General features: G+C 39.3%; 1 protein-coding gene across 4 annotated transcripts in view; it reads left to right on the top strand.

Moving 5' to 3' along the window:
* Nucleotides 1-21,780, top strand: part of LOC133401797 (F-actin-uncapping protein LRRC16A-like) — a 54,524-nt gene that overhangs the window by 13,084 nt on the left and 19,660 nt on the right. For all 4 annotated transcript variants that reach the window (XR_009768466.1, XR_009768465.1, XM_061675201.1 and 1 more), the window contains exons 3-11: nucleotides 9,433-9,483; nucleotides 14,978-15,037; nucleotides 15,780-15,901; nucleotides 16,698-16,795; nucleotides 16,942-17,012; nucleotides 17,206-17,279; nucleotides 17,384-17,459; nucleotides 20,559-20,647; nucleotides 21,291-21,385. Coding sequence is in view for 2 of the 4 variants with exons in the window: in XM_061675201.1 (XP_061531185.1) it covers nucleotides 9,433-9,483; nucleotides 14,978-15,037; nucleotides 15,780-15,901; nucleotides 16,698-16,795; nucleotides 16,942-17,012; nucleotides 17,206-17,279; nucleotides 17,384-17,459; nucleotides 20,559-20,647; nucleotides 21,291-21,385 (736 nt within the window). In the remaining 2 variants the exon portion in view is untranslated. The remainder of the gene's footprint in view (nucleotides 1-9,432; nucleotides 9,484-14,977; nucleotides 15,038-15,779; nucleotides 15,902-16,697; nucleotides 16,796-16,941; nucleotides 17,013-17,205; nucleotides 17,280-17,383; nucleotides 17,460-20,558; nucleotides 20,648-21,290; nucleotides 21,386-21,780) is intronic.

Genomic DNA, 21,780 nt, shown 5'->3' with positions numbered 1-21,780 from the left:
ATCAATTGCTCTATAATAATAGATATTCTATATACAGTATTATTAAAAAACATTAACACTCAATAATATGGTAGTAAATCCCATTTTTGTAGCATGTCAGATATATTTGTTTGTGTTGTGTGCTGTGGCTCAGTCACCAAGAGTTTGTGCGTGCACAAATTGCACAGTTCCAAAAAAATGAAATGCTTTAAACGCTTAAGTAATCTCATTAGATCCATCGCTGTTCTTTTCTCTCAACTGTCTGATACCTTATCTCAGTTGAGGATAATTTTTCATGTCACACCGTGAACAGCTTAGCCAACATCACCACCATATGAAAGAACCAGCTGACTGCAGTTAGTGAGGAGGACTCATTTGAGCAGACTTCCTTCAGCCGATGCTATCAGACATCTCAGACTCTCTCTGAAGGTCTGGTTAGCAGAAGAATAGATGGAGATTTTGTAGCCTTCCTATAAGCTTGTAACATTCTCATTCTCTTTTATCTTTTGTGGGAGTACCGCATTTGAGTTAATAAAAAAAATGTGGTGTTGTATTAGGCTTCACCAATATCGATAGACTTTTTATTTGAATGTTTAGTATGTTTAAAGTGTATCCCAAGGGAGATATTAACAATCAGTCTGGCCTCATGAAAGCCCCTCCCACCGTCATTCATTTTAATGATGATATAGGTCATGGTCACGCAAACAGTTGTAATGGCAATTGCAGACAATCATCAGGTTTATATTTATTTTTAAATAGTGTCAGAGTATTTAATTTTATGCAGTCTGTTCTTATTTCTGTATAACTATTTATATAATATGTGGCAATATAACATACACTGTATTGTCAACAACATTATCTTTTATTGAACATATTCAGACTTTACAGCTTACTTTTATTGAACATATTCAGACTATCGTATATCAAAATAAAATTGCTTATAAAGTTTGTTGGCCTGGTTAAATGTAAAACCTCTCAGTATAATCATCAGAAAGGCTTTAAAGTGTGTTAGAGAAAGAGCTTCCTATATACATGACTGTTAAAGTGTCTACTCGGGAGGTATAAAATTTGTACAATGTTTTTTATCGCAATTGCTACTTGCTCGACATGAGCGGTGGACTGTAGGTATGTAAAATAATTTGTTTAACCTGTGAAATGCCCTGGTTGGCACAGTGCCATGTTCTAATTGGTTGCAGTTGAATGAGGTTTGTATGTCGTAGCTGCAGTCAGTATTGATTGGACCAAAATGAAATGTGCAGTGTGTGTTGACTGCCATATACTGTGTAGGTTTCATTAAATGCATGCATGCATGTACGTGTATTTAACTTAAGTCCGCAAACATGTTTTCCGGGTTTGGTCACGTGTTCTGCGTAAGGCGGTTTCTCTCACGAGTGAGAGAAGAAAACTTTCCCCGCGGGTGCTGCTGTTCCAATGGAGTGTAACTGTATGTCAGCAAAATAAAGGAAATGACATCTGGCCTGACGCTGTCATAGGCTTTTGCTGCACGTGAGGTTTTTCTTTTGTCATGTCCATCAAGCTGTTGATGCGTCTATGTTTTTATTGTACTCTGCAAATTGCGAAGCTTAATGCATTTTGTTGCGCAACACTGTTGATATGAGTGAAGGCTGCCCCTCTTGAAACACATACTTTCAGATTCAGATTTGTATAGTTTTTCCTGGGGCTGGGAGTTTTGAAAATACAGTATTTGTGAAACTATATAGGAATGATCACAGTGGGGTGTGGGGGGGTCTTTTTATACAAAGCCATGACTGTATCTGCTGTACGTGCCTTGGTTTCTTGGACACAGCCTGCGCCACTACACATTAAACATTTTTCTTCGATTATAACGTTTTTATGATCGTTAGAAGCCAAAATCAAAAACACGCTTACATTCCGAGTAATCGCCCAGCTATAGTGTTTCCATTGTTTTTTTTATTATTCAAACACAGTCTACAGATTCTATAGCTGTTGCTATGTTTGTTTAAGGTCAAGATGTAAATCCAGGATTGCTCAGTTGGTAGAATGAGTTCAAGTCACTGCTTGTTGGTTAGTTTGTCTCTGGAGACGGCAGTGGCTCAATCAGACTCTGCTTAGAGACCAGAATGATTCAAGTTCTGGAACACAAAAAAAACAACAACAACGAGCCTTCCTGTCTGGACTGGTTGGAGGTCTGCTGAGAACATCCTGTGGTCCACTTGAGCAAGGCACCCAATTAGTAATGTGATGAGCATAGAATGATTTACACCCTTCCATGTCTGAGTTGTGCCATAGCAGAAGTCTGTGTGGATGTTGATCAACATCCCACGGCTGGCTTGATGTTCTTCTCCTTTACATCACAAACGACTGAATCAGCAATGTATCTGATGGTATTAGCCAGGTACTGCAGTGGATTATTTAATCTGCTTCTGGCCATACCTATACGCTGTGGTAGTGTTGGGCAGTTAGACGCGATGCTGTCTGTTGTTAATCAGAATCCTCTTTTTCTGATTCTGATTAAGTACACGGAATTGTCACTTCCACGCTACAATAGACGAGGAAGATAACAAAGAACATCAATGTATAAGCACTGGCAGTTATTTTTGAGAGGGGATTAAAAGATGCGTGTGTGTTTCTTGTTCAGAGGTATTTTCAGCACATGCAGTAGCACTGTCTCGTTCCTCTTTAGTGAGTTACACACTTGTGCTGCTATCATGTTACATTATTTGCGTTGCCATCTTTCCCACACACACTGTGCTGAAAAGCCGGATCTAGATTCACCATTTTGAACCGTACTTTGGTTAACTGGACTGAAGGATCTGGAGAATACGTGGTTTATTAATGGTTTGTTGTACCTCTTATGGTTTGAGTTTAAACATTTAGTTTTGGTAGTTAGGGGAAGGGGTTATGTTATCTCAGTGTTTTCCCTCACAAAGATAGCTGCACTAATGTGTGTTATCATGGACCGATGTTATCTGTCTACTCCAGAGGGAAGCCTATACTGTGCTGCCAACATCAGAAAGAGATTCCCCTCCCTCCTACTCCTTTCTTCTTACGCTGCCTTTGTCTCGGTCATTCCTTCCTTTGACATATTTCCCAACTGTCTCCTCAACAAAGCAGTTTGGGTCCAACTGGAGCGTTCCAAGGGTTCTCCTCTGCCTTTGTTTTGTTAGCGCTATAAATTAACTCAATATCCACCTTGATTGTTTTCTTGCAGTTTTATCTGTAACATTGCTGTGGTCTGTGCTGGTAGAATTGACCAAGAAACCTTGGCTAGCATATAGGGCTACTTCACACACAGAACCCCACCCCTATCTGGCTGGTATGCTGATGAATGATTGTGATTGTTCCCTATCTTTGTAACCAAAACACACAGTGTTCTTACAGGACACCCTGCAGGCTGATGCTGTTCTACATGGAAGCTCCTTGATCTGCCCTATCAGCGTCTAGTAACTTGAAGCACTGATATTCAGTCAGTGCTGGAGGGCCAACCTGGATTTTTTCTTTTTAGGTTTCACATGAGTCAAATAGTGCTCAAAAGGTGGTGTTAACCTCATGTTCTCATTAGTAGGACATCTATTGGTTTTAGATGTTAGTTATCATTTTAACATTTTTATCACAAATAAGTTATGTTGAAAACAATATATAACCAATATACTGTATGTCAATTGAAATTAGACTTTAAAACAAATATCTATGTGAAAATATGATTGCAATTTGTATTGCAATTGTATATGAACATTTTCTATATGCAAGTACCAGTAAGCATATAGACTTAAGGCACACACTCTTCTTGTGAGCCGCCAAATTGGCACTCTATATAGTTTCTTATTAACTATTCAAATGCCTCCAGACATTTGCTGATGGTTTGCATTAAGACTGAAATCAAAAGCGACAAGAATAGCATTATAACATTAGATTGAACCATGAACTATCACTTCATGTGACTCCATGTTTATTCATGGAGTCGCCTCCCACAGCTGTGGCCTGATGAGGGCAACCAATGCAATCATGTCAGGAAGTAACACAGTCTGTGCCTTTTGTTTGGCCTTATATTATCAAGCAAGGCAGCGATAAAATAAAATTGATCTCTTGCTGCTCTGCTTGGCTGCAGGCGTAATGAAAGAAGAGTTTGTGCTGAAGACAATGGTTTTGGTTGAAAAGGGAGAAAACGTACTGCGAACTTCACATGAGGCTGGTAGGGGGGAAAAATGATCGAGGAACAAATTATTTATCTCTGGGCTGTAAAAGTAAAATTTTTCTGAGACCAGAGCATCTTTATGTTGGATGCTGAGAAGGTCCCGACATTGCAGTTTCTCTCCTGTAAGGACCTTTTTTAGGGCAAAAATGTGCGCAAACTTGATTGCTGACTCAAACATAGGTGAAAACTGAGCTCCAAATCCTGCAAACACGCTAAATTGCTGCAGTTCGTTTTGCGCGTTCTCGGAGGAGTATAAGCAAATAGATTAATGTAGCACACGGCATATGCTTAACCTGAGATGAATTGCGATGGCTGATTTTGCATCTTTACTGTGTCTGAAAGGCAGGTGCAAACGGCACCGCTGTGTTTTAACCATGATGAGGAGGTGGATGCAAAATAGAGGTGGCGGGGGGGAGCGGATCTTTTCCGCTCGTATACAAATATTCAAGTCATATCACGTAGGACAAAACTCCTTTCAACTCTGCATTTCTTTGCATCTTTGTTGGTCATTTCAGTCATCTAATTGAAGAGCATTTAATTGTTCTGCCTGTCACAATATTGCTGGTGTATATAGATGAACAAAGAGTTGTAATAGTGTTCAGACAAATTAAGTGAAGTAGAATAATTTCCCCCAGCACCTCTAATGATCTCTCACGGCAGACTAGTGTGCCATGACGCCCTGGTTGGTATCACTGTGTTAGAGTGAACATTAAATTTAGCACCCACAATTTGGTATCGTAATAAATCAGACCCTTACTGTCCACCCGAGTGAGTGGAGATATGCCCATCTCTATATTTCGACACGGGGGATAGAAAACACAAGCGTGTGCTTCCTCTGCAGCTCCATCGAGTGACTGGATTTAAATGATGTGCTCAGGCAATGTGCAACCTTGATTGAATTATTTTCTATATGCTAATGTCGACCTCACATTTTGCATTTCCTTGCAGATGATGCAATGTGTTTTTCAATGTGAAATGTTGAATTGAAGTCCGAACACTGACTGCTCTCTTGCGCAGCGTTACACCATGTCTGATCATTCAAAAATACCAAATCAGTTTTTTTTTTCTCTGCTGCTGCAGAATACCCATTTCTGCTAATTTCTTGCATATTCATATAATCTACCCATCATTCATACACCGTATAAACACTGAAACAGCATGATAAGAAATTGGAGTGAGATTGCAGGAAATAACATCCTAATTATTTTGGGGAAAATAGTTTTGTGTGCAAGAAAGATCCAGTTGTCTTTTGTATCATGACACAGAGTCTCACAGTAGTTTCGATTTTAAATCATGTATGATATTCTAAATGGAATTTCATTTACACATCTTACGGAATAATCATCTATTTAAGTATGCTTTTGGCAACAGTTTAAATCATTGATCCTACTTTATTTTTCTCAAAAGGTGCATTTATTTATAGCTTTCCCATGTGCTGAAGTATACAGAATGTTCACAAATTTTACATTGTCCAATTGTGATCTATTCCTATTTTTGTTCAACCTGACACATTAGTCAATTTTGGACCACATTACTTTTTATTATATGGGGGCGGGCTGTGGCTCAGTTGGTAGAGCGGATCGTTCAGTGACCAAAGGGTTGGCAGTTCGAATCCTGGGTCTGACTGTCCGCCATTCAAGTGTCCTTGGGCAAGACATTGACCCCTAAATTGCTCCCGGTGGGCCTGGCAGCGCCACGCATGACAGCAGCTGCCCATTGCTGTATGAACGTGTGCATGAATGTGTGAATGTGAACCTCTGTAAAGCACTTTGGGCACCATGATGGTGAAGATAAAAGCGCTATATAAGTGCACTACTGCGTTCCATTTCCCATCCATCCATTTTCTATAGTTCTTGTCTTTCATAAGGCTCCAGTATACAAACTTGTGCTAAATGGTGTGACGGATCCAAATAATGGAGCATGAATGGCACCCTAAGACTAGATGGAGGGACAAAAGCATTTTCAAGAAGGGAGGGCATAGTTGGCGGGTAAATATCTCGTGTGTGTGTGTGTGTGTGTGTGTGTGTGTGTGTGTGTGTGTGTGTGTGCGTGCGTGCGTGCGTGCGTGTGCTGAAAGGGTGCAGACACTTGTTGTACTTCCTGAGTTCCTGCAGCGAGTCAGGCACCACTGTAGGCCATCATGATGAGATGTTCAGTGAAGCGAAAGCTCACTGATATTCTGAGCGCAGACTTGGCACCGCAGCACGCCACTTTCATGCGTGACTTGGTGTCGATCAAAATACTTTGTTTGGGTTCACAAATTTGTGTATAACCTCGACTCAGTTGTTACCATAGAAACCCACTGTGGGTGTCATAAGGGGTTGACAGTTTGACAGAAAGGAGAATGAAGGCATGCTGGTGCTGTGAATGGAGAGCAGACACACACACCTACTGTATAGTGTCTATCTGTCTTTTTTCTCTTTAGAGAGATTCATTGATATTCATAATTTTATGATTATACTTGGCAAACATTAGATTTACTGCGACAGCTCCCCCCAAAAAACGAACAGTAGTAACAATTCTGTATTTGAAAAGATAGTCTTGCTCAGTTTTGAATGTAGCTTTTGAATTTTTGAATGTAGCTAATGTTTGTGTGGCAACAGAACAGTTTTTTTCCTTGGTCCACTGTCACATTCAAAATTTCACTTTGGGGGAAAAAAGCATTTAAGAATTTTTTTATGTATTTATTTATTTATTTCCCCCCCCCCCCAACGGTGAATCTTCCATGTTTTTAAATGTTGTAGCACAAGTTACTTGATGATGAACCCTGCCCACCACGACTGACAGTGGGCAGAGGAACCTGACAGTAGGTCAGTAATGTGGCCAAAGAGACAATGAATAAATGATGCCTATAACTGGTGGCTCGCATACTGTACATTTAGTGAATGAAAAGAGTGTAATAATGCAGACGTGCTCCAGCACTGCATCCATTTGGATATTTGAGTGGCACTAAAGGCGGGGTAGTGACCACTGACCAGCGTAGACTGATTTGCTTACTGGGAGGTTCAAAGCCCTCACTTAAGCTGTAGTAGGGGAGTTGTTGGAAAGCGTTTTGTGTGTTATGGCTTTTGTCCACTCTACAGGGCAGATAGTCGAAGGAAGCGCTGTGCCGCCCGGGGATGTGCTGAGAAGCAGTCATGCATCAACGGGAGGAGGAGTCCGACCTGAAGAATACTTGCTTTTGCGTTCTCCATTATTTAAGATGTGTTTTTGAAGCTTTAACCGCACTCATGACAGGTTGGAGTAAAAGGCGGGCTACACCCTGGCCTGGTCACCAGTCGACCACAAGTTTTCAAAGGGGCATTGAGTGGGAGTTAATCCCACTATACTAAATTATTAAATTCTATTAATTTCCCTCACTTAAAGACAGTTTGTTAGTCAATTAATGACCTATCACTATGATGTAATAACTATTTCAATGACTACCACAGAACCTTGTGGATGGATGGCGCGTGGCCCAACCTATTATCGTTTGAAGAAATCTCTCTTTTTGCAAATTGAGTCACTTGAATGGAACAGTCCACTTCAGTTCTTTGTTTTTGTTTTTTTAAGTATGCACCGATGGCTTTCATCATATTCCATAACCATGAAATAGCATGCACGCTAACTTACAAGTTGATAGAAAAACAAGAACAACTATAGGACTGTGTGAATTTCTCGACACTTTTGTTAAGTGGTCTCAATTGTTCCTGAAGGTTTAATCCTATCTTCCTGATGTTACTTTGTCATTATTATTTTAACCTTGATTACAGTGGTTTATCGTTATCATTTTATTTTCTTGGTTTCGTCGCCCTTTTGGTGTAGATGTGGTGACAATATTCTGTACTATACAATATGATTGGGCATTAGAAAAATCAGTGTATATAAAAAGGGCAAGGCCATATTGCATTGTTAAAATCCATTCATCCAACAGTCCTACCATTTACAACCACAGTTATGTTGTACCAAATGAACCGTCGTCAACCTAGTTAAAATAAGATGAGTAGTCCGAATTAGAGAGGCACATATGTGCGTAGCATTGGCAACTGGTGCTTTTTACTCAAAGTAATGTTGGGCCTCACAGGCCCGTCTGTCTCTATTACATCAAACCTTACTACTTGTGGAGTTTTGCCTCGAGTGCCACAGCACACTTGTCAATCTGTTTTTTTTTCCGCTCTTTCTCTCTCTCGCTCGCTCTCTCTCTCGCCATAAAGATGAAAGATTGTGACATTTTTGTTCTTCTTGGCTTCCCCCTGACATTTACTTTTTCTCTTTTATTCTGTATTACATTCTCTGTGTTCCCTAATGTATTCCTGCCATCTCATCTGCTTTCTTGTCTTTTCATTGTCTTCTTTTATATTCTCTTTCTGAATATGACTGTAGTGCATAAACTATCCCGACTCGCTGTATTGAACAAATGTGTTATCAGGTTTTAAAGATCGTTTGTTCCACCCGTGGGGATCTTCCGGGGGCTGTGAATTTTAAATTAGCGGGAGAAAAGTGAGGCGAAACCTCTCGACGTCGGATTCATGAAGAATAAAAGTGCTTCTTAGCAAAGTGACTGTTTGCTCTTTATGAGAGTGCCTCTGTATTTCATTTAAAGGTCAGCTTGGAGTATATATATCAATTTGTTTTGAAAGGAAATATCTGGCGGACAGAGCTAAAGCCATAGGCACATACAGTTAGGGTTTTAACATCTATAACCAGATGCTTTGGCTGATAGTTCGAGTACAAATTGTTTCAAAGGTCAGTCTTTCATGGTAGCACTTTTGGTTTTGGCTCAAAATGTCACTAATAATTACAATATATAAAATTGTGGCACAAAGAGACTACAAAATTCATGAGTTCAAATCCTCCTTGTAACAATTCTATGTTCTGTCAGCATCTCAATAACATACAATGACCTTTCAAGCCGGATTGTGTGCATAGGAATGTCGAGTATATGCATCCCATTTATGCCTGTTCATGCTCATGTTTCCCATGTAGTCTGGTAACAAAAGCTGGTTCGACAAACGGTGAATTTGTTTCAGCAACAATAAAGAAGTTGCGTTGCAATGTACATTACATCTTTAGTAAAGGATAGTAAGTGTTGAGCAGATGATTTATATTGGGTTTTTTTTCTTCCTCTGACAAGATTTTTCCCAGTCACAAGCATTTTCATCCTGACGAGTCAGCAGATGAGCTCCCTTGTCTTCTGTGTCACTTCCTTTTTAGTGTTGTTCACACTGTGTATTTACCGCTAAAGAGCATATTTACAGGCACCGACTCATTGTTTTCCCCTCTATTCTTTCTCTCAGGCTCTTGCGTCCCACCGAATTTATCTCCTGACTGCACGTATTCCCACCAAGGTAAGAGGAACAAAGTTGTTAAAACCTTTTTCTCCAATATTATGATGGAAAAACACATTGTTCCAGAATAATTGGATTGTCCTTTTTAGTTTGGTGCACAAGGGTGTAGTGCTTTTTCAGAAAATGCCATCGCCAACTTCTTTAATTGGACGTGTATGTGTGAATGCCAATGCATGCATGTTGGATGTGTACCGTAATTACACAGCTGTTTGGCAAACCTGTTTTTTTTGTTTTTTTTAAATTATTATTATTTTTGTTTTTATTTACTGGAAAAAGTCTGAAACGTCTGTGGAATGTAATGCAGAGCCTTATCAGTACTTTAACACCAGAAGTTCTTTAAAACCTTTACAGAATCATCGTCACTGCTACCTTGTTGTAAAAAATAAATAAATAAATAATAATTATTCTTTTCAGTTTTCATCTTTATCTGGGCCACTGGCCAACCATATTCAGCAGACAGAGCTACATCTACAGGGGCATTGTGGAGCTACATCTACAGGGGCATTGTGGAATAGTATCACTTTGCACAACATGATTTTTTTTCAACCAAACAAGTAGTCAAACAAACATTGTTTTACATTGCTCCTGCTTACCAGTTTTAATTTTGTTTCAAAGAAGTGTTGTTCAATTTGATGTCAGAGGTTGTTATTGTCCTCCAAAAACACAGTGAACAGGAAAGTCTTGCCTTCAAACCTTTTTACTGCTTATAATCCCTCAAGGGGAAATTCAATTTACACTGTGCTGTATTGTACATATACAGTTTTTACCGTGCAGAGAAGCAGATCCCACACATGCAGACTGGTTCCAAATCCCAAGTCCTCTTAAGAGCTACTGCAGCCCAATTTATTTATTTATTTTTGTTTTTTTTGTTTGTTTGTTTGTTTTTTAGCATTGAGTTACTCCGCCTGTCCCTTCAATGATGTCACCCCACCATCATGGCTTATACCATTTCCAGGAAATACTGAACTGTCATGCCTCATATACTGTAGCAAGCTACAGTGGGTACGGAAAGTATTCAGACCCCCTTAAAATTTTCACTCTTTGTTATATTGCAGTCATTTGCTAAAATAATTTAAGTTCATTTTTCCCCTCAATGTACAAACAGCGCCCCATATTGACAGAAAAAAACGAAAGTGTTGAAATTTGTGCAGATTTATTAAAAATAAAAACTGAAATATCACACAGCCCTAAGTATTCAGACTCTTTGCTGTGACACTCATACATTTCATCGGGTGCCCTCCATTTCTTCTGATCATCCTTGAGATGGTTCTACACCTTCATTGGAGTCCAGCTGTGTTTTGATTATACTGATTGGACTTGATTAGGAAAGCCACACCCCTGTCTATATAAGACCTTACAGCTCACAGTGCATGTCAGAGCAAATGAGAATCATGAGGTCAAAGGAACTGCCTGAAGAGCTCAGAGACAGAATTGTGGCAAGGCACAGATCTGGCCAAGGTTACAAAAAACATTTCTGCTCCACTTAAGGTTCCTAAGAGGACACTGGCCTCCAAAATCCTGAAATGGAAGACGTTTGGGACGACCAGATCCCTTCCTAGAGCTGGCCGTCCGGCCAAACTGAGCAATTGGGGGAGAACTGCCTTTGTGGGATAGGTAAAGAAGAACCCAAAGATTACTGTGACTGAGCTCCAGAAATGTAGTCAGGGATGGGAGAAAGTTCTAGAAAGTCAACCGTCACTGCAGCCCTCCACCAGTCAGGGCTTTACGGCAGAGTGGCCCGACGGAAGCCTCTCCTCAGTGCAAGACATATGAAGCCCGCATCAGAACAACTCTGTGACTGTTCTTGAATGGCCGAGCCAGAGCCCTGACTCAAACCCAATTGAGCATCTCTGGAGAGACCTGAAAATGGCTGTCCGTCAATGTTCACCATCCAACCTGACGGAACTGGAGAGGATCTGCAAGGAGGAATGGCAGAGGATCCCCAAATCCAGGTGTGAAAAACTTGCCCAAAAAGACTCATGGCTGTATTAGCTCAAAAGGGTGCTTCTACTAAATACTGAGCAAAGGGTCTGAATACTTATGGCTGTGTGATATTTCAGTTTTTTCTTTTTTAATCAATCTGCAAACATTTCAGCAATTGTTTTTTTTTTCTGTCAATATGGGGTGCTGTGTCTACATTAATGAGGGAAAAAAAAAACTAAAATTATTTTAGCAAATGGCTGCAATATAACAAAGATTTTAAAATTTAAGGGGGTCTGAATACGTTCCGTAGCCACTATATGTAATTATTTCAAGTCAATACAATGTCCCCAGAAAGAAGTGGTTGATTGGTTGCATTACAAGTGATATACTGCATAGACATTCACACGGACCTTCTTTTCTGCCATTCACAGCTCAGGAATGTGCTTATTTAGGCAGTGTGACTGTTCTTTTCTTTGTCGACTAACCTGACTTGCGGAATTAGACCCCTCCCTGGTTCATGATCTACTCAATCAGAAGCACTTCCAAGGCCAGAATCCACATTCCCTGTCAGACCAGCTTTGCTCCAATGTCCTTTAAGCCTTTCATTTAGCATTTTCACTCTCATCCTCACCATTTTTTCCTCAATCCAGATTACTACTTGCTCTCATTTCTCCCCCCGCTCACCAGTGTGTCAAAGGTCGCAGGGATAACCTGCACTGTCTCGTTCTGAACAGCGTGGTACATCAAAGAAAGATGTCTGCCGGCAGCTAAAGATCATGTTTTATTCCAATTTCCTTTGTGTGGATTTACTTTTTTATGTGGTATGTGAGTAAGTTGTTTCGTGTGACCAAAGGTCCAGCAATATTTATTTTGAGAAAAAAAAAAAAAATCAACTACATGCTTGTTTTGTACAATTGTTTTGGTGCCTTTTATGATTTTGCTCGTCACAGTCACATAAGGCAATAAAATATTTTTGTCATTGTCCAAGGGAGGTTTCAGATACAGATTTTAAGTACAGCTACTGTCTTGCTTGCTTAAATACTAAGTCTGGCATACGGATTTAAAAAGAGCTGAGTGGGCTACCATATACCCGGGTCCGTTAATATATATATATATATATATATATATATATATATATATTTTGTTTTATTTATTTATTTATTATTATTTTTTTTAAATTTTTTTTTTAAACATGGAAGTCTATAATGCAGTGATGATAAGTCCACAGAAAATGATTTACGACTATACTTTGTTGTCAAAAGGCATTCTGTTAATGTAATATGCATTTCATTTCATTTGATAGTTTTAAGGACAAAAGATGAGACGGTTTTAATATGTGTTGCTCTTTTGGGTCGCGTGCAAGACCTTGATGTAGTGGCATTGTAAACCAGTAACCCCCATTCACTTTCTACTTGTATTTGTGTGTCTCTGAATACCCCCTCTGGCTCATTCTTACACTCTCAATGGGCTTTTCTGCTTGTGCGCATCTCAAATTCCTCGACTGCATCTCCTCCCAAACACACACAAATATTGTCCCACCCATTTTTGACACTCCGATCACCACTTTTATGTTTTAGTTTTGAAACGACACAAATTTTTTTTCAATATATGCTGCATATACCTTCATAATAATTTATATTGTTTTACCTTGAAACGGATCTGTTTGCATACAGTGTCACACTGGTGGCAGCTGGGCAATGGACAAATGAGTGAGCCATGCAAACACTAATGCATTCGGTCATCTCTCAGCAGGATGTTTTGGTTTTTTTCCCCGCTCAGCTTCTGTGTGTCAGCATGTTCCCGTAACGTTGGCTGAAAATCAGTGCAGCTACTATGGCAACAATATGTACCACATATTGTGGCATGCTGTAAATAGCATTATAAACAATAATACAATACATATTTACTCTTGAACCTTTTCTGTATCTTCTGTATGCAATTGTTTCCACATTAAATTGATAGGATTTTTGTATGATGCACAAATTATTTGGTTGCTTTTCTGTTTTTTCTATTTAGCGTTTGATTAGCAGGGCAATCAGTTATCTTACTATTAAGTCTATTACTACTATTCTACTATTACTTATTATTAAGTCATTCATAAACTACGCGTTGACGAACCTCAGCTGAAAAAGTACAACATCTGACAGACTGAATTACAGACATATTTTCTGTTTGTGTTGATGTCATAAAATGTAACTGATGAAGTGTCGCTTTTGTATAAGCACAGCAGCAAAGTGATTTAATGTCTCTATCTTTAGCCTTCATGAGCAACCAGCCGACCAACTTCTCCTTACAACTTGAACCCTCTTTGTGTTGTGATTTAAGTACAGGCAATTTAGTTACAAATGTTTTATTACTACAATGTTGTATAGTAAAGCTTTTTGGAATAGGATTTATATTTGCTAACTAATAGCAGTCGTATTAATGAAGTACTGTACTGGTAAAATGGTACTTCCATTGTGTCGGTCTTTTAATTTAACACACAAATGTTTTATAAAAAGTCAAATGTTTTCTTTAGTATTTTCTGTGACCGTAAATGTGTATATACAGTATACATTGTAATTGCTTTTCCATATGAGCGTTTTATTTCAATATCCTAGTAATCGTATGATATTATCCACACAATTGATGATGGAACTAGCAACCCTTTATTGCTCAGTGACTGTTTTTCTCAATGTGTTTATGTCTCAAAAGTGTTCTCTGTCAATTGAGTGTCTGTTGTCGTACGAGAGCGGCTCCAACTACCGGAGACAAATGTTTTTTGAACATACTTGGCAAATAAAGACGTTTCTGATTCTAATTCTAGAATGCTGATTGCAGCATTTTTAATGGTGCAATTTCTGTACTGTAGACAAAACATTGGTGTGTAGCACAGACCTTGCTAAAACACACACAAGCACGTAGAATCAGACAGCAGACAGTGCTTATCTTCTCCCCTCTCTCATCTGTGAGCCAATTCTCTGAAAATCAGCTCCCACCTGGAATTGTCTGCTCTCGCTTCCTGGCCTGCCTTCAGGCACTGTGTACTGTATCTGAGAGATGCAAGAGCGGGAACTCTGCTTACTGACAGTAAAATAAACAGTCTCGGGCAATTTTATAGGCACAGAGAATCTCCCACTATCACATGGAGGTTATTTTTTTTGTGTGTCCTTTTTTGGTATGCGAAAGCAGACTACTGCTTGATTTGTATGTGCCCTGAAATGCTTCTTTTAACAGTTTGATAATTGATGTTTTAGTTTTGTTTTCCACTTACAAGTGTGTCTTCTAGTCACCAATACACAATTGATATCAGAGGGTTAGGTAATGTGTACAAGAGAAACAACAAAGGACTGTTTGCACCTATTAATTATGGACATTCTTTTCACACATTCTACAGACAGTCACTGTCAAGTCTTGTTATTAGAAACCATTACTTGTATCACAGCGTATGCGCTGAAACATCGTCATTAAGTTCACACACAGACATTGGAATCCTTTGTATGTCCATCAGAATAGTTTACCTGCTGGCTGCTATACTTTCTTACGTTACATTTCACCCTTACCGATGTGTTTTTGTCTCTCTTGTGTTTAGGTGGAACACTCCTTTAACTACCTGGAGATCCAGGGCATTGCCTGTAACAAGCCAACGCAGGTATAGAACATTTCCTATCAAGTACAAGTACGCAAAAGATAAACAAAGCTCACTGTGAGGTCAAAAGTACCAGCCACTGCTTAGTAAAACCGCACAAGCCTGGAATTACCAGTGCTACTTCCACGAGGGAGAGAGGGAATGCTTGTCACTTGGATGTGCGCTGAAGTGGGCAAGGCTCTGAGGGAGCATATTTACACCAAAAGCACAGTTTTACATGGGGGATCAGTGTGTAAATATCTGTTAAGAGCAGTCTTTGCAATGGATACCTAAATTGTGTCAGAGAAAAAGAGAATTAAGAGCTCTGAAATCCACTTTTTCCATCTGGAGAGCTCTTCAGTTTGGCTTCAGCATGATCTGCTTTAGAACACATGATAATCTCTCACTTTATTAAATTCATGCAGCTCAACCTTTGTAGCACTCATCCAGCCCCATAGATGTCACTCCTCTTAATATTTGGACTAACGGTCTTCCATTCCATGCAAACTTCCCTGGATTATGCAAATTTTGACCCGTAGAGGTGAGATGTACATAATTGGAGCAGATGCTGTAATGGTTAGCCCATCTTGGAAAAGGTCATTAAATCTTTACTTTTACTTTAATTGTCTGGTGCCTGGACAGATGTGTGGGTATTACTGTGGATAGATTAGGGGATAGCAATAGAAAGAGAGGATTATAAAATTCAAATGCAGGGTCCAGTTTAAACACAAAAATCAACAAATGTTACTTTTGTGTTTCCTTTTAGCTTTTTATAGAATACGAGCGAGGGTCCTTCTCATTGAAGCTGCTCTCCACTGACGAGGTCAACGAGGTGGTTGCTCATGTCGGAAACTGTCTGCTCAGAATATGTCCAGGTCTTCCACCCAGGTGAGTCTAATCAGTCACAAACAAACTCCCAAATTATGGACCGTAAGGAACATGCTCATTGCATTTGCGTTTTCACAAACTGGTAGGTGCTCTGTCCTATAATACTGGGTCGCGATGCATTGATATGATGTTTTCAAACATCTTCGCTACATTAATTAGTCAGTTGAAGAGTAGAGACTATAATAATAGAATAGAGAGTTTTTAAATTCCTGGTTTTCTGATTTTGGCTACCACTTGTTTTTGCGTTTTGGCAATACATAGTGCATTGTTGACAACAGAATTTGGGTTGAAAGGTTTCTAGAGCATGCTGGTTCAGTAAAATATTTGAATAAATGATTCTATTTTATTGTTGAATTTTAAAAGGTTAGTGTTTAGATTTCTTATATTGTGCTGGAATACTGAGCTGACGTGAATAGTACATTTCATAGATTGCGAAACATATTTACAATACCATAAACTGGAGTTTTAGTTTATATTTAAAATAATACTACATCCTAAAGTATAATTTTTTGTGTGTAATGTTTTCTGTATTTATGTGATTTACCACAATTGACAAAGTTTAAAAATGTTTCTTTAGTTTAACTCGGTCGCTTCAAGATTATATGGATTTTTTTTTTATTTTTTTTTATACATTGTGTCAACAACACTATTCAGCATATGCAGGTCCAGGACACTATCATTTTAAGGCAACCCACAGTTCAGGCTTTATATAATGACGCATAGAGTGAATACAGACAAGAATGAATACAGAATACAGTTTTACTAAATCTTAACTCTTGCTCTATTCTCACGCCAGTAAAGTGATGAAGAAGCTCAGCATGGAGCCTGCAGACAGACTGGCCTCGCTGCAGACGTTGTGGGAGAACAACAAACCTGCTGACCCGGGACCATGTGGTAGGTAGCAGTGATGTCACAGAGATCATGATGATGTCATACTGAAAAAGGACTGCAAAAACATTAAATGTGAAAGTGAAGCTATGAAGCGTGGTGCTTTCTAGTTGGTCATTGAATCGTCTCGGTCATGCTCGCTTGTGCTGCAGGTGGCTTTTCTCAGATGTACAGGTGTGTTTGCGACTGGCTATCACTGCCATACAGAGAAGAAGTTCAGTGGGTCAGTATTGTTTGATCCTCAGTTCCACAATATTGATAACTAAAATAAGTGCCTATGTCAGTCAGGTCTTTTCTCAAGTTCTTGTATCTTGTCCGCAACGAAACCACTTGTTCATTATAGAATTTCTTCAATTCAAAGTTGTTGTTGTTGTTTTTTTGTAAGTATTAGCTTTAATGAATTATTATTTTCCCAGGACGTGGACACCATTTATTTGACACAAGACACCAGAGAGCTTAACTTGCAGGACTTCAGCCATTTAGAGAACAGGTGTGTATTTTGACTGACTGGTATAAAATTTAATATCACAAAGTCATTGTAGTGAAGTGTGTGAGTGACCCCCTCTCTCTCTCCGCTTATGTTTTGTTCCTCAGAGACTTGGTGGCTATAATTGCAGTCCTGGAGTTCAATCAGTGGTTCACCAAGCTCGCCACTAAGGACTACAAGCTGGTAAGCTCTCACGACTTATGATTTGTTTGTTGGTCCATTGACTCCAAACAACAATTCTTGTCATTTTTGCAAGCTAACCATAAATCAGGTGTGCCTCCCTTATGTCCTCAAATAGAGAGAGGACAACAATCATGTGGTGAATTGCAGTTTTGGTTTCTCACTCTACTCAGTCACCAGTTAAAAGAAATCACAGTCTAGTGCAGCCTCTCTTCTGTGATGAAGACTACAGTGTTCTATTTTTTGATAAAACCATTATTGATACAGTTGCGAAGGTGGTTGTAGGTCATTGTAATGTTAAATTGGTTGTTTATTACCACTTTACCCCCCTCCTCATTTTAGTTCCTTTCTTTATATTTCAGCACTATTATGGACTGCCACAAACTTTCCAGATTTAATCCCATCAGTGTCCAGTGAGACACTACTTACAAATGTGTGGTTTCAATTGCTAGCAATTTTATGAAATGTCCTCTTCCTTTATATTTTGCACAGCTGCCATAGCTATTTATCGAATAAAACGTAAAAAGGTTACTTACAGATGGCACATTGCTGTTTATCCAGTTCGATCCCAGATAAAATCATTATCATTTGCGCCAACAAAGTCAGCTTTTCACTTGTCTGTTGGTCTGTCTGGCGAATAGATCGTTATATTTAAGTTCTTCCATGAGGAAAATAGTAGTATTTAAATGTATATACATTTACGGGATGTTTTAAAAGATGCTCCACATTTAATTCTTTTTGTAATTGACATATTTGTTGAGTCTCAATCCCTTCATGACCAGCCACGTCCGCACAAAATTACGTGTCAATGTGTCCTTTGTTTGCCCACATGGTCCCTCTCGTGCCATTTGACTGAGGATCAGTCAAATGTTCTCATGTGATAAGACTCCCAAGATCTGAATGAGACAAAGGGGCACCAAGGCCCCCTGCAGGTCTCAATAACCAGTTGTCTTGTCTTTCAGCTTCATGCCGTCTCAACAGTTACCACACTCGGCTTCCTCAGTCCAAACAATTATCTCATGTCTTCGTCATTGCTAGTTCCTTTTGTATTGCATTTAATCCCTTTCCTCACCACCACGCCGTGTGCATATTTCAGCTCAAACGTTCACAGGGGCTCAAGTGTTAATCGTGTGCCTTTTCTATCCCGGATAAGCGGGCATTAAATGGTCACTAAGACCACTGGGGGGAAAAAACAGCATCACCAAGTCTTTATTCAATTATTTTCACGTGAAACTTTTGAGAGGACATCGTGGTTACTATCTGTTTGGGCAATTTCTGTTTCTTTTACTAATACATTGCCCTCTCTGTCTGTTTACTTTTTCATTGGAACTATTTTGCCTATCTGCTTGTTTGCACTTGTCTGCTTGTTATAATTGTAAAATCTACGCAGACCTCCTGAAATTTCCATTCTACCATAAGACTGAACTATTCCATCACTCCAAATGGGTGGGGAAGAGTTTGGGGAAGCACCTTTTCTGCAAAGCAAAGGGCCATTTGTGCACTTATGCCAGTCACTAAAGTGCCAAAGAAGAAAGAAACAGAGAGGGGGAGAGAGAGAGAATCAAGAGCAACAGGATAGAAATATGTAGGTCAATTTGGATTTCAATGGAGAGGGACAGGGAGAGCCAGATGATGAAATAATTAAAGAGGTAGTGGGAAAGAGTGGTTAGAGAAGAGATCCTAGGGAGAGAAACACACATCTTCTCCTCACCCAATAACCAACCTGATTTTCTGGCAAATCTTTTCACATGCAAACCATTGACCTTGAGGGCAGCATAGCCCCCACTGCTTCATTTATCCTGATGTAACTACAATGTGCTGCATTAGGTGTGTTATTGAAAAAGAAATATCTGAAAATCCAAAGATTTATTTATTTATTTATTTATGACTACCATCATATGTACATGAACTGTATGATTTCGCTGCATCACAGGGAGCGATATGCCTGCTCAACCTGTTTAGTTAGTGTTCTAGTCTTGTTGCTGAACTGGACGAGAGATATAAGGACGAGGGGAAAGGACAACAGTGTCAAGATGACCTGATGAAAAGCGCAGCTTGCAAACAAAGTGTAACTTTGCATGTGCGAGGCTGTCATTAGTTCAGAGCCGCACAGAAAGAAGCTCTTATTTGACTCCTAAATGATTCAGTGCATACGTTGTCTCCAACTGTGTCATTGTGACTTTTGTTTCACCATTTTATTCTTCATTACTCTTATTTACTTTTCAGGTATTGCTTGCTCCCCTCTTTCATTCTCAGCCCTTCTCTGTAATTTATAGTTTGATAGCGTAAACATGGGAACAAGAGGCTCTTTCATCCATCTCGCCATCTTTCTGTCCCTCAACTCTGCTTCTCTGCCCTCCTCCCCACTTTCTCTCACACCGTGTGTGGGACAATGTGGCCAGTGTTTTGGCCTCAACAGGGCTTTTGGCCCAGAGAGGCAGCCCCTAATGGCAGGACTGTCAATTACAAAGAATAAGAAACAGTACAACAGTTCAGTAAAGTTCTGGTGTTCCGATGGAAAATTGTTGTGCCCCTGCAGATAATTAACGACTGGCTGTAAAAACATTCAAGTGTCTGCATGAGGGAGTGAGAGGCAGTATACATACAGTGAACTGGGTCAGTGAACATCTAGGCGGAGCGTGTTCTTCCAACTGTTGAATTTTTAATTCCGTCTAAATTGAGTGCTTTAGCTCTGACGTGTGCGTCTCCTGTGGTGATGCAACCACAGGGAGACAACTTTGTCCCGCTGAAGTGTGTCGTTCCAAGTTGTTAATTGTCACACATTAATGACTCCAAAGTACCACAGATCGAATTGTTTGCCATTGATTTAATTAACATAAAAGGGAACGCTTTCGCTGCAATTTCTTAAAGAGAAGCACATCTTGTTTGATTGGATCTTTCTGATCTTTGTTATTCTGGTTAACTACATTTGACCTTTTATAGTTACATTATAGCCTTGGAGCTGATCCGATTGAGTAGCGTGACTGTTGTGTTTTTGATTGACAGTGAAAGCCTTTAGTAAACCTAACTGTTCATCGTTTCATATTACTGTCCTTCAAACTTTCCTTATCTCATCAATTTAACTTGTGTGTTTGTCCTAAGTCTACAGATGTTTGTGAGCAGATCCTCAGAGTGGTGTCTCGCTCCAGTCGACTGGAGGAGTTGGTGCTTGATAGTGCAGGACTCAAAACGTGAGTAAAACTGTCAGCAGTATGGGCAAAAGGCTTGGGACTCTTGATCAATGAAATAATCAATAAAGACTCGTTCCTACTTTGTCTCAGTTAGTCCATTCATTGAGAAATTTAGGGCAATTCTATGCTTGTGGCCCTTTTCTGGTTCCAAGAAGTAAAAACCCTGACCTCAACTCCATCAAACACTTTTGGGATAAAGTAGAACAGAGATTCATTCAGGCTTTTGACCTCACGAGTGTTCTTTTGGCTGAATGGACACAAATTCACACAAACACTTCCAAGCATCTTGTACAAAGTATCCCCAGAGAAGTGTACAAGTGGAGACCAACACACAGTGATGTGCATGTGTCTTGAGTTTGTTTGAGAGGGTATTTACATTGGTTGGGCATCTACCTCTGTCAGCTCTATGAAGGAAATGTATCGCTATATGACTTTCTGCGGTCCAAACTTTTTTTTTTTCTTAATTCAAGTTTATCCAGATGCAGTTAAAAATATGCCTTGTTTCATGGTTCACTTTTTCTGTTTTTAGATGTTACTGTTATCATTGCCTTTACACCTTTAATTCCAGTTTTACAATGCTTATGTTACCAAAAGCTAGCAAGTATTGGTCATGTACTTACAATGTCTTTTGGTCTCTCATCAGTGATTTTGCCCAGAAACTCGCTGCTGCCCTTACACACAACCCCAGCTCAGGACTCACTGCCATCAATCTTGCCAACAACCCACTCGAGGACAGAGGTATTATATTTAAACACTATGTTCATGTCAATCTAATCAGGACATGTCTATTGAAGTTGCATTTTAAGTATTAACTCGTTTGTATTTGCTCCTTTTAGAATGACTGTAATCACTTGGACTGTTAACGATACAGGATATAAAACATACCAGTATTTAATGACTCGCTCTATGTATTTTGTAATATATTTGCATTTGTATCAAATACAATCATTGTCTTTTCTACATTGTTGTGTACTCATTCATATTAACAAAAAGACCCCCACAAGTAAATGGTTGCACAAAATTTCACTGGTACTTTCCTTTGAGAAGGAAAAGTTTTAACATATTTGGGGCTGCTACTATATTATAAAAAAATTATTTAAAATTAAAAAATGCAATTCATATACTGTCAACTC

Source organism: Phycodurus eques, chromosome 4 (genome assembly GCF_024500275.1).
Source record: "Phycodurus eques isolate BA_2022a chromosome 4, UOR_Pequ_1.1, whole genome shotgun sequence".
Classification (NCBI taxonomy): domain Eukaryota; kingdom Metazoa; phylum Chordata; class Actinopteri; order Syngnathiformes; family Syngnathidae; genus Phycodurus; species Phycodurus eques.
Note: the sequence above shows the minus strand (reverse complement) of the source record. Positions and strands in the feature narration are given on the sequence as shown.